At 42.1% G+C, this 12,440-nt stretch overlaps 1 protein-coding gene across 3 annotated transcripts in view; it reads right to left on the bottom strand.

The window, feature by feature from the left end:
- PSME3IP1 (proteasome activator subunit 3 interacting protein 1) overlaps nucleotides 1-12,440 on the bottom strand; it is a 36,467-nt gene that overhangs the window by 15,253 nt on the left and 8,774 nt on the right. For all 3 annotated transcript variants that reach the window (XM_045989168.1, XM_045989167.1, XM_045989166.1), the window contains 4 exons: nucleotides 9,733-9,874; nucleotides 9,098-9,196; nucleotides 8,567-8,688; nucleotides 3,498-3,631 (listed from right to left, as the gene is read on the bottom strand). In XM_045989168.1, coding sequence (XP_045845124.1) covers nucleotides 3,498-3,631; nucleotides 8,567-8,688; nucleotides 9,098-9,196; nucleotides 9,733-9,859 — 482 coding nt within the window. In that variant the 5' untranslated portion in view covers nucleotides 9,860-9,874. The remainder of the gene's footprint in view (nucleotides 1-3,497; nucleotides 3,632-8,566; nucleotides 8,689-9,097; nucleotides 9,197-9,732; nucleotides 9,875-12,440) is intronic.

Below are 12,440 nucleotides of genomic sequence, written 5' to 3'. Positions count from 1 at the left end.
CTCCCGCTTCCTCTGTGCTCGATCAAATAAATAAATAAATAAATAAACAAATAAATAAAATCTTTAAAAGAAAAAAAGGAAGTTAAAAGGTGTAAGAGAATAAAGCTGTCATTCACAGGTAGTGACTCTCTGCATAGAAATTTCAAAGGAATCCACTGATAAAAGTTAGTAAGAGTTATTAGAGTTACTGCTCAGGTTAATAAGAGCTGAGTGGCTAGATATAAATATTCCAAAATCAACTGCACTTTTATAAACCAGCAGAAAAATAAAATCTAAAACATCTAGGAATAAATCTAACAAAAGATATATACAACCTTTCGAAAAAAATCCGTAAGACTTATATCGAGTGACATTAAAGAAATAAATAAATGTAGATATATGCCATGTGTAGAAAGACTCACATCCATAAAGATCTGTTCTCTCCATAAATTCATCAACCCATTTAGTAAGATCCCAATAAACTTAGAGACCTTAATCTAAAATTTAATCTAAATCTAAAATTTTAACGTATCAAAATCTAAAATGTATATGGAAGAACAAAGTGGTCAACAGCAGACAAGACACCTCTGAGAAAAATGTAAGGGGACTTGTCCTACCAGATACCAAGATTTTTTTTAATAAAAACTACAATAATTACAGAGTGGTACTGGTCCAACAGACCCAAGGGACAGAAAACAAGGAACACCCATACAAACCCAAAGATTTAAGACAGAGGTGACACTGAAGGTCACTGGGGAAAGGGAGAAATATTTAGTAAATGTTGCTAGAAAATTAGCTTCTGGGGCCCTGGGTGGCTCAGGTGGTTAAACATCTGACTCCTGATCTTAGCTCAGGTCTTGATCTCATGGTCGTGAGTTCAAGACCCACACTGGGCTCCATGCTGCAGTGGAACCTACTTAAAAAACAAAACAAAAACAAAAAACTGACCACCTTAAAATCAAATTTATTTGACAACCTTAAAATTAACTAATGAAAGTAAAAAGAAAATATATAAATGGCGAGAAAAAAGTCAGGACCATATTTAAAAAAACAAATCTACTAACCATTAAGAAAAATACAAATAATCCAGTAGAAAAATGGCAAAATATATGAACAGACTTTCCACATAATAGGACATATGAATGGTAAATCAACATACAAAATATGTCAGCTATATCTGTTACCAGGAAATGCAAATTAGGACCACAAGGAGACAGTATTTCACAAAATCACTATATATTGCTGTATCTGTGCTGTCCAGAAGGGCAGCAATTAGCCACATACTAATTCCAGTGGCTATTTAACACCTGAAATGTGACTAGTGTAGCTAAGGACCTGGATTTTAAATTAGAACTAATTAAATTAGTTCTAATTAATTTGAATTTAGATAGCCACAGGTGGCCAAGGACTATCATACTGGACAGCAGAGCTCTGGAGAAACAGTGCACATACATAACGAAGCATGCCCTGGACCTTTCAACACCATTTGTCATGGTTCAAACACGCGTCCACAAGAGAACAGACACATTTTGGTATCTCATATAAAACACCATCATACAACAAGGAAAATGAATGAATTATAGCTATATATATGTGAACACACACACAAAATTGTTTTAATCACAGAAACAACTGGAATGAAAAACCAAATTCATAGATCATATACAGAATGAAATCATTTTTATAAAGTTCAAAACCAAGCAAGCCGTTAATACTGTTTAGGGATACCTATATAGGTAGCTGAAACCAAACCAAACACAACCACGCCCCCCAACACACACACCCCAAAACTAAAAGTAAAGAGATGCAGAATGACCAAGCAGATCTGGAAACATGGGGTGAGGATGGCAGGGTAGGGAGAGGCAGCACAGAGGTAGGCTCAGTCAGCTGATCATGTCCTAGGCACACACCACCATCGGACTTTCTTTCACAAGCACCAGAATCATCCATGCGATTTGAAAGATTAGACTCCAAGAGCTCACTTCAAACTTAATGAGCCCGAGTTAGTGAGAGGCCTGGAATTCACATTAACAAACTCCTGGGTGAGTCTAATAAACCCAAGCCTGGGTAGATGAGGAAGTGCTGCCCCAGGAGTCTCATTTAGCATCTTGCCACACAAAACAACAATAAATGAGGTGAGCTAAGGACTAAAAAAGGGAGGCAGTCCTATCATTTATTCTGCTAATAGCAAGACACTACTGAGAAGTATCTAAGTGCCCACTTTGGAGAAGTTGAGTAAAACTGACCCAGGACCAAATCCCAAAATACACTGGACCAAGCATGAAAGCTTCTGTCAACTTAAAAGGAAGAGTGGCACCTGGGTGGCTCAGTCAGTTATGCATCTGCCTTGATTTCAGCTCAGGTCATGGTCTCAGGATTGAGAGATGGAGCCCTACATCGGGCTCCCTGCTGGGTGTGGAGCCTTCTTAACGTTCTTTCTCTCCCTGCCTCTCCCTCTACCCGCCCCTCCCACGAAACACTTGAAAGGAATAATTCATGGCTCAGGTAACTGGCCCTTTTCAGGTTACTGCTACTCCTTCCCTGCACTGCTAAACCATGACAACATTTTTATATGGAAGTAATGTTCCTAGGAACATCTGCAGCAGACAGATGGGGCACCAAACCACAACAGTGCATCAACGCATGCCCCTGAAAACATGTGGCTGGCTGCCGTATTGATTTTCCTAATAGACTGCACTAATGCGTAACATTATTTCATCCATGGTATCATTGGTCAAATTGAAATAACCAGATTTCATTACTTTGGAGCCATTTCAGGATTTAGCAGGGGGGAGCAAAACTAAGACAGAACTTACAAAACCTCTAGGCTGTGCCGCCACCCCACATCAATCAGCAAGAAGCCCAGTCAGGTCTGTACCACAGTCACAGCTTCCATGGTCTCACAGGCCACAGTGCCTTTGTAGCTGCTGTTCCCACTGCCCAGGATGTTCTCCCCCCTTGTCTGCCTGTTAAAGTCCTAGTCATCTACCTGGTCAACATCCCCCTCTAACGCCCTCCCTACCTTCCCCAACCTGAGCTCACAGGCCCTCCCCAGGGAGCTATGGGTTTCCTCCTCCCTGCTCCCATGACACCCTACCAAAATCCCTTCACACAACTCATTACCCCATTTGCCTAGAAACAGATGCTCAAACACTGAAATCCTCCTCTCCTATTACTTTGTGACCTTGGACAAAGGTTTTTAACAGTTAAACTTGTACTATGTAGACTTGTGGAAAGAGTTAAGATCATTAACACAATGGAAAGCACTTAACACAATGCTGCCACATGACAGGTGCCCAATGAAGAGTAGCTATTACCCTGCTGAGTGAACAAGCAGAGAGACAAGGCTCCAAGAATACAGAACACACCAAATCTGGAGGGGGAGAGAGCAGCAGGGTTACCAAAGAAATGTCACCAAGACTGCCGCTTAAGTAACCGTTTGTTCCGGCTACCATTGTAAGTGGCATTTCAGAGTACACAGTCAGAGGGAGACTGAAGTCGTGTGAGTGCTGGCTGACCTCTTATGTTTCACAGCTCCTGCCAACAGCTTGGCCTGGGAGAACTTGTTCTTGGTTTCTATGGGTTTCACAGCCACTTTCTTCTCCACCTCCTTCTTGTTTTCTGGAGAAATTCCAACTTTGTTGAGAGTACTGTGTTAGAGGTTAAGGGTCAAACTAAACAAAAAGAGCTCAGCAGGACAATGGTAAGTCAAGGGGAGACACATAATCCACTAGCTCTTCCGGTCTGCCATGTAATGTTTAGCCTGTTTATATCAAAAACAATACTCTTTCCTCTTTATTCTGCCCATCATACCCAGCTGATTTGAAGAGAAATGAAGGGAACCATGGAGGAAGAAGGCAAATCAAGCCAAATATATTACAGAAAAGCAAACTTTTTGCCTTTGATTCTCAGTGAAAATCTGAATTATGGTCCGAAAACCTCCCCCAAAATAGGGCCACAGCTTGCTGGGGTAAATAAACATCTTAAGAAATACAAAAGCCACAGAAAAAAATGTGGCTTCCCTGAAAATTTTTAAGTATTTGCTTTTTTTGCTCAAGGGTAAAATCAAATCTTGCAGAATGTCCTATGCCCATCAGTGGCATTAAATCTTGGACATCAAAAGACGGACTCTTTTGCTGGTTCAAGAAAACATCAGAAGCACCTTAAGGCTCATTAAAAAACAGAGTCCCTCCCCTGTCCCAAATCTATTGAATGAGAACCTCAAGAGGTCCAGGAAATGGTTTTAAACCTCTCTTGAAGGTGATCTTGATGAGAAACCTCAGTGCATATACAACACATGAACCAAAACGTTTTTAAAAGTGCAACAAGGGGAACCTGGAGGGCTCAGTCGGTTAAGCAACTGCCTTCAGCTCAGGTCATGATCCCAGGGTCCTGGGATGGAGCCCTGCATCAGGCTGCCTAGTCTTCTGCCTACTCTTCAGGGAGGCTGCTTCTCCCTCTGCCCCTCCCCCTGCTCATGCTTTCTCTGGAGCTCGCACCTTGAGAGTCCCTCTCCCTCTGCCCCTCCTGTTCATGGTCGCATGTGCACTCTCTCTCCTTCTCTAAAATAAATGAACACATCTTTAAAAAATAAATAAAGCATAACCAGTTCACTTGTAACTTCACTGCTTACAGGCATGAGACCAATCTCTGGGTGTCAAGGTCTGTCACTTGCTTCTGTTCTCTCCACCAGCCCTTCCCCTCCTTCCATTTCATATTCTCACAACCCATTAGGCAAGAATTTTAAGTATTGGATGTGGTGCAATTCTTTAAGAGGTAGCAGTGCCTTACTGGAACAATAGTGACATCTAGCGACCAAGAAATCTAAGGAGCAGGTATTATCAGCCCCAGCAGGTGGGCAGAGAGGTATATGGTATTTGAATACTAAGAAAACCAGGTACCAGAAATCAGGAAATTCTCATTCTGATCACTCTTCAGGCACTAACTGTTCTTACAAACACCAGTTACCTTAAATATTTGCAGTATTCATGGCGTTTATGCAAAATGCTCAGTACTATTCTCTGTTTTTGAAACCAGGTTTCAAAGTCAACATGGAAGCTTATAATACGTTAACATTACACATTTGGTTTTCTAGAATAAAAATGAAAGAATCAGATTTCGTCCTTCTAATACCAAATGACAAAAACCACCCGCATGCATATTTTTATCTGCAACTCCGTCGCTAAGGGATAAACTCTTACAGAACTCTTAATATTGAAAAATAAAACAAAAATGGAAAAAATTAACAACAAAACACATACATTTTTATAATAGTAGGACATAAGCAGAAACCAGCACTTCACTTTTTATTCTTTTTTTTTTTTTTTTTTTTTTTTTTTAAGATTTTATTTATTTATTTGACAGAGAGAGATCATAAGTAGGCAGAGAGGCAGACAGAGAGAGTGAGAGGGAAGCAGGCTCACCGCTGAGCAGAGAGCCCGATGTGGGACTCGATCCCAGGACCCTGAGATCATGACCTGAGCCGAAGGCAGCAGCTTAAACCACTGAGCCACCCAGGCGCCCCCACTTTTTATTCTTTTAAAGTGGAAAAAAAGCGCCTCTAATCTTTTCTTTTGGGGGGTATGGGGGGGTAAAATTATTACTTTTGATCCATAGCGAAAGCATAAACCGTTTTTACGCTTAAGTTCCTCTCCCCCTAAAATGCTTTAAAAACAAACACCCCTCAAAAATATCAAAGAACTCATTAGATGAGGCACTTTTTTAAGTTACATAGTTCTTAACACATATAATATTGCTAAATGCTGGTTTAACCTAAAGCAAACAAGAGTTCTGTTGTTGCTACGGCACAAACCACAGCTTCTCTGCCTTCACAAGTATCACATCATAAAATGTGTCATAACGATCGAACCAGCTCCTGACTTAGAGCTTCAAGAAACAAACGGCTAACCCTTCAGTTCCATCTCCTCCATCTCGACATGTCTCTGGCTACCTGCAAGCTAGGATGCCTGCTTTATGTATCAGTGGGTTAGAAGGCTGTTCAGTTCTAGACAGTCAGAACTTACCAAGTTTCCAAGAAAATCCAACACCCCTGGGGTCTCTCCAATGTTGTGCTGTGATGTCAGCAGGGCAGGAAAGCGTCTCCCACCTTACTGCTGCCCTACTTACTCCTCCCTTTGAGCTGAAAACTGAGGGGCCTTGCACATTCACACCAAACCAACACTACTTCCCAGAACCCTGCTTTGGGAGATGCAGCTTATTTGCTAGGCTGCCGAATTAAGCACATAAAAGAAGACATTATTCTAGTGACTGGTATAATTAACGTATTTCCTGAGGGGTAAAAAGTCTGCCTGACACAATTCAATCCATCTTTTTGCCCACCTCTACAAACATCAATGCACACTATTATTCTGGAGTCACCAGGGAGGGTGGTAGGAGAGGGGAGCTCCAGAAGAGTCAGCCTCAATCCAGCAGCTGGGATTGAGGTGTGACTTCCCAATCTTCAGTGTCATGCCAAATTCCACTAGGAACTCTGGGACTGGAAGCCATGTCTTTTGCTACCAGTTCACAGCAGGTTTTGGGGCACCCATGCTGCCCCCTTATCTCAGCCACTGTTGGTCACCTTGATTTAAACCAAATCCCTGAGAATCAGTCCACACCTTCTCCTACATAGCTCTCTCTTTTTTTTAAGATTTTATTTATTTATTTGACAGAGATCACAAGTAGGCAGAGAGGCAGGCAGAGAGAGAGGAGGAAGCAGGCTCCCTGCTGAGCAGAGAGTCCGATACGGGGCTTGATCCCAGGACACTGGGATCTCGACCTGAGCCAAAGGCAGAGGCTTAACCCACTGAGCCACCCAGGCGCCCCCCTACATAGCTCTTTAATGGGACTACTACATGCTCCCTGCAAAAAAAAAAAAAAATACCAACTAGCACATACAAGCAGCTGTATCATTCATTTTAGAGGTAAAGCCTGTTCAATCACACTAGTGAGGTTATTCAACATACAAGCTTGAAATATTCAAATAAGCCTTCTCAAGGGAAAAAAGTGGCTTCACTAACCTCTCCTAAGAGTCATTCATTAATTTGCTCACATATACAATAAGAACCTATATGCCAGGCACCAAGGCAATCAGTGGTGACCAGGTCACTATTTTTATGTATCTTACCTTACATTCTAGTGGAAAAGAGGCAAACTAACCAATAAGCAAACTGAGATTTTCAGATGGTGAAAATTACTATTAAAAGGTGACATCAGGGGCGCCTGGGTGGCTCAATGGGTTAAGCCTCTGCCTTTGGCTCAGATCATTATCTCAGGGTCCTGGGATTGAGCTCCACATCGGGCTCTGCTCAGTGGGGAGCCTGCTTCCCCCTTTCCCTCTGTCTGACTCTCTACTTGTGATCTCTCTCTGTGTCAAATAAATAAATAAAATCTTAAAAAAAAGAATAAATAAATAAAAGGTGACATCATACGCAGTGACATGGTTTAGTGAAATGTTCGATGGGGTACCTAGGGGAGGAAGGAGATGTGAGCTGACACCCAAGTGCTACAAAATGCCAGCCTTATAAAATCTGAAGGCAGAGCATTCCAGGCCAAAAAACAAATACAATGGCCCTGAAATGAAATCACAAAGCTCAGTGTGAGAGGAACATAAAGAAGACCAATAGGCTGGAGTCTAGTGAATACGAAAGAGTGAGTTCAAAACACAATAGGAAGGGGGGCTGGCCTAAACCGTGCAGGGCCTGGTTAAGTCTAACTTTAGTCTAAATGCCACAGGAAGCCACTAGTGTCTCAAATAGGAAAGTGACATGATTCCACATATGTTTTCAAATGTTCCTTTTGACTGCTATCTGCAGAATGGATTGTTGCAGGCGAGAGCAGAAGCAGAGACTAATCTGGTGGTCACGGTGGTCCCAAGAAGCACGGAGGGAGCTGAACTGCACAGATCTGGAGTACATTTTGGAGGTAGTTTTTGGCCCAGGCACGTGGGGGCATAGGAGTGCTGTTACTGAGATTGGAAAGAGCAGTAAAGGAAGAGATGTGGGGGCAAGGGCAGTGTGATGAGTCAAAGGGTGTGGCACAGAGAATTGAGAATTCAGACTCAGCCAAGTTCTAGATGGGATGCCTATTTAGACATGCAAGCAGAGGAGAAAAAGGCAACACTGAGCCAAACCGAAGTCATCTTTGTTGTTTTCTCTACCCTTCTGTGGGGACAGACCAGGCTACGCTTCTAGGGAAGGTCCTAATAAGGACACAGGAGAGTTGCTAAACATTTCCTTTTAAAACTCAGAAGCCAATTTCTCCCCTGGATGAGTTTACTGCATTGCCCATCTGTTTCAGAGTCTAATCCCACAAGGCAAAAATACCCGGGTACTGACTATTAGGATTTAAGCCTTTAGTTAATCCTAAAGAATCTAGACTTTTGAATGCAACAGACTCTCACATGCAACATAACCCCATAAATCACTTCCGGTAATTCAGTCAGAGGGACACCGGTGTTGAAAGGGAACGCAGGGGTCACTGGGCAGAAAAACCTTATTTTCACTCGATTTGTGAAGAAACTCAAATCCATAGTCATTGGTAAGAAGATGGGACACCGTACAGATTTCTCTCAAAGTACAAAGGATATTCTGTATTCCTTTAGTTCTTTCAGTTCTTCTTCTCTTCGTTGCTTTTCCAGGAGCTCCTGCTGCCGGGAAACTTCATCAAGGAAGTTAGTCTCATCTTCGTCTAAGCCTCTTACCATGTTTTCTGAGGAAATAGCCAAATAAGGAACACTTAGCAAGCTAAGGGGAAACCAGTCAAATAAGATTTTTCTTTCTCCTTTTTTTTTTTTTTTTTAAATAAACAGCAGATCTTTTAGAGGATTAGAAGAAAGAATGTGTAAACACCTCAGCTTTTGGAGAGGTAATATGGCATAAAACCAAGGCATTTCTCCCATTACCAGACATCAGCACAGAATTAAAATGGGTATTTTGAGCTCTAAACAAAAATGCTCAATGTGGTCTAGAAAGCAGAAGGTTGTCTCTTTTTCACCAAATGAACGTCTAGAGACTAGACAATCAAGATAGTTCCATGGCTAGTTGGAAAAAGTGTTGCATGAGGCAAAAGGCATCGAAGAGGCCCCGCAGAGTGTCAGACTCTGTTTTCGGAATCTTACTGAATTTGAACTGCTCCTCATACTCCTGCTGCTTCCTGTCTTTCTGTTCCTGCAGCCTTTCATAGAGAGACCGAGGGTCATAAACCTCCTCTGGACATTCTGAAAGGAAGGGCAGGGGAAGAAGGGAGGGGGAAGAAAAAGTACATACTTTAGAATTTTTCACATTATTTTGGAATCACAAAGGATTTTAAAGATCAAGTCCCTGCACGATCTGAGGGCAAGGATGACACAAAAATAGTACAAAGCCCATGGCTTCCCTTGGGAGCTCAGAGAGGGGCCAGCAGTTCTCAAAGACAATTACCAATGTCAATAGGGCCCACGGCCTGAGACACATTAACTGGATGGGGGAGGGGGTCAGCCCCACCCTACAAACTAGCCACATTCTCAGTCACTCAGATCCTATATCCACCTGTATAGACAGAAGGGACTAGAAGAATCTTCTGGAAGACAGCAAGTGGAGTCGACAGTGAGCACCCTGGTTCTGCTTGTGGCCACAGAGACCTTATGTAGGTTCCTGCACCCCTCTGAGTCTCAGTCCCCCTTACTCCAAAGTTAGGATATAAGTACCTACTCTGCAGGGCTATTAGGAAGATTAGAGATCTTATTGTTGAATGCCGGACTATAATGCCATATACCTTCTGGATCTTCAGGTTTTCGAACCTTCTCCCATTCTTCTTGCCTCCTTTTCCGCCGTTCATCTAGTTCTGCCTCCGACACAAACCTCTTTTTGATAACAAGATTACCATCATCCCCTCCATCCATAATGGAACAATAGGTCTACAAAAAGCAAATGAAACACTTTAAGTGAGAACTGCAATTAAAATTCTAAAGAGAGGGGCGCCTGGGGGGCTCAGTGGGTTAAAGCCTCTGCCTTCCACTCAGGTCACGATCTCAGGGTCCTGGGATCAAGCCCTACATCAGGCTCTCTGCTCAGCAGGGAGCCTGCTTCCCCCTCTCTCTCTCTCTGCCTGCCTCTCTGCCTACTTGTAATCTCTCTCTCTCTCTCTCTCTGTCAAATAAATAAATAAATAAATAAATAAAATGTTTAAAAAAAATTCTAAAGAGAAACAAGGAGCTTTAACTCTGTCTCACCTAGCAACAGACTACCTCAAAATTCCCTTCAACTCTGAATTGAAGAAATCTTCTCGTCGTTTAATTTATAGATCATTGGTGAAGCGCATGATTACATTTTTCTTAATGTATCGGGCAGTTTTATTAACCTTTATGTTATTTATGAAGTCAGCAAGAGGACCTGGAATGAGTCTCATCCCATGCTGTTCCATAGTAAGTCCAACACTGCAAATACTTCTTGGTCCCTCTCTAGACAAATTGACCTTCCAGACATCCTATCTTTTTCTCAGATCTCATCTTCCTTTATTTCTGTGACTTCTGACATTGTTCCTTCTTGAAATTCCTTTTTCAGGAACATTCCACTATCTCCATTTGTATGTTATTGTTTCCAAATGGATTCAGAATGGAAAAACTCAGGTATTCAAGGAGCCTTGGAGATGAAGTCTAGTCTGTACAGCAGGGAAGGGATATGCCTAAAGGCACACAAAACCCCAAATGGAGAAAGTGCAACCAGAGCCCAGACCTCCCAACTTCAGATTCAATGTCCTCTGCACCAGCCTACACTGAGTCCTCCATCTCTTTCCTGACCTTCCTTTCTGTGAGCTACAGATCTATGCTATTAAATAGTCTATCTTCAGGGCTATCTTGGGTGGCTTAGTGGGTTAAGCCTCTGCCTTCAGCTTGGGTCATGGTCTCAGGGTCCTGGGATCGAGCCCCACACTGGGCTCTCTGCTCAGCGGGGAGCCTGCTTCTCCCCCACCCCCGCCTGTTTCTCTGCCTGCCTCTCTATCTACTTGTGATCTCTCTGTCAAATAAATTTTAAAAAACCTTAAAAAAAATAGTCTATCTCCAATCCTTCTCTCTACTCACTCCTATCATGACCTCAGCCACTTTATGCATCTTGATGCACAAGATTCCCAAATCCCAAATCTAGATACTTCCACTTGAACCTCTCTTCAGAAAGAAGGGAGAAGGAAATAATAGAGTGTGCTAATATTACTCCTTTTAAGACTTTCTGCTTTTCTTTGTTAATTTCTTTCCTTTTGAAGAAACGTGGAATTAACTCTCTACTCAGACATTATTCATAGCATTACACCCTAACAAGGAAGCAAATACTCTGCACAACTCAATGTCCATTCCAAGATGACCCCTAGTAACAAAAATAAGTCTCTACTGGGGCACTTTGGTGACTCAGTCGGTTAAGCTTCTGACTCTGATTTTGGCTCAGGTCATGATCTCAGGGTCATGAGATCAAGCTCCGCGCTGGGCTCTGCACTCAGCACAGAGTTTGCTTAAGATTATCCCCCTCTCCCTCTCCCCTTCCCCTCACCACTCTTGCTCTCTCACCAAAAAAAAAAAAAAAAAGTCTACAAAAAAAGTCTACTGACAGCACAAAAATAAAGTAGCTGCCATTTACTGAGCCTCTTATCATGCACTAAACACATTTTTATGTATAGTATCTCATTATGCTCCCACTGATCTGTGAGAAATATTTTCTCTTTACAGGTGAAGAAATGGGAGCCCAGAGAAGTTAAGTCACTCTTCTAAAGTAATACTAGGTGGTAAATGGTAGAGCTGAGATCAAAATCCAGGTACGACATAAAAAATTCATACTCTTCTCCACTTCACCAGCCCTCCCCAGAAACCTGGGAACCTGGCTGAAAAGAAGGACACGTCAACTTCAGCTTTCTTCATATACCAAATTTCAGGCTGAAAATGTTCATGTAGACATTTTAATAAAGGTGAAAATGGAAGCTGAGAAAACAAATCCAAAGGTTCTGAACAAGACAATAGTTTTAGCCTAAATCCCACTGCAGCTGAAGTTTAGTTCAATATAACAACCCTGAGAGAGAATTTTGAAATTTACTACAAACAAAACCAAATTCATTGGCAGAAGCTATTGTTTGCACCTAAAGCCCACAACCTGGACACTCTGATTTAGCCTCATTCAATGTCTCCAGCCAGAGGCCTGTTACAGAAACACAATTATTCTGTCTCTGCTAACCATGCCAAAAAATCCCTCAACTTCTGTAGAATAACCTCTTATGAAACAAGAGCCAACACATTCTTAACTGTCTTAAATTGGGACTCTCATGAATGGGAGAGACACACTGGACTCTCAATGTTCCCTTTCTTATTGTCTGTTAGTTGGCTGTAGCTCTCCCTCCTCACCCTAAATTGACTATCTGTTTCTTCCCCTCACCCTTATTTCCTGGTAAGTAATTCAGAGTGGGTCAAGTCCTTATGTTCCACCTCATATGATTTTCCATCC

Source organism: Meles meles, chromosome 19, assembly GCF_922984935.1.
Source record: "Meles meles chromosome 19, mMelMel3.1 paternal haplotype, whole genome shotgun sequence".
In the NCBI taxonomy this organism is placed as follows: Eukaryota; Metazoa; Chordata; class Mammalia; order Carnivora; family Mustelidae; genus Meles; species Meles meles.
Note: the sequence above shows the minus strand (reverse complement) of the source record. Positions and strands in the feature narration are given on the sequence as shown.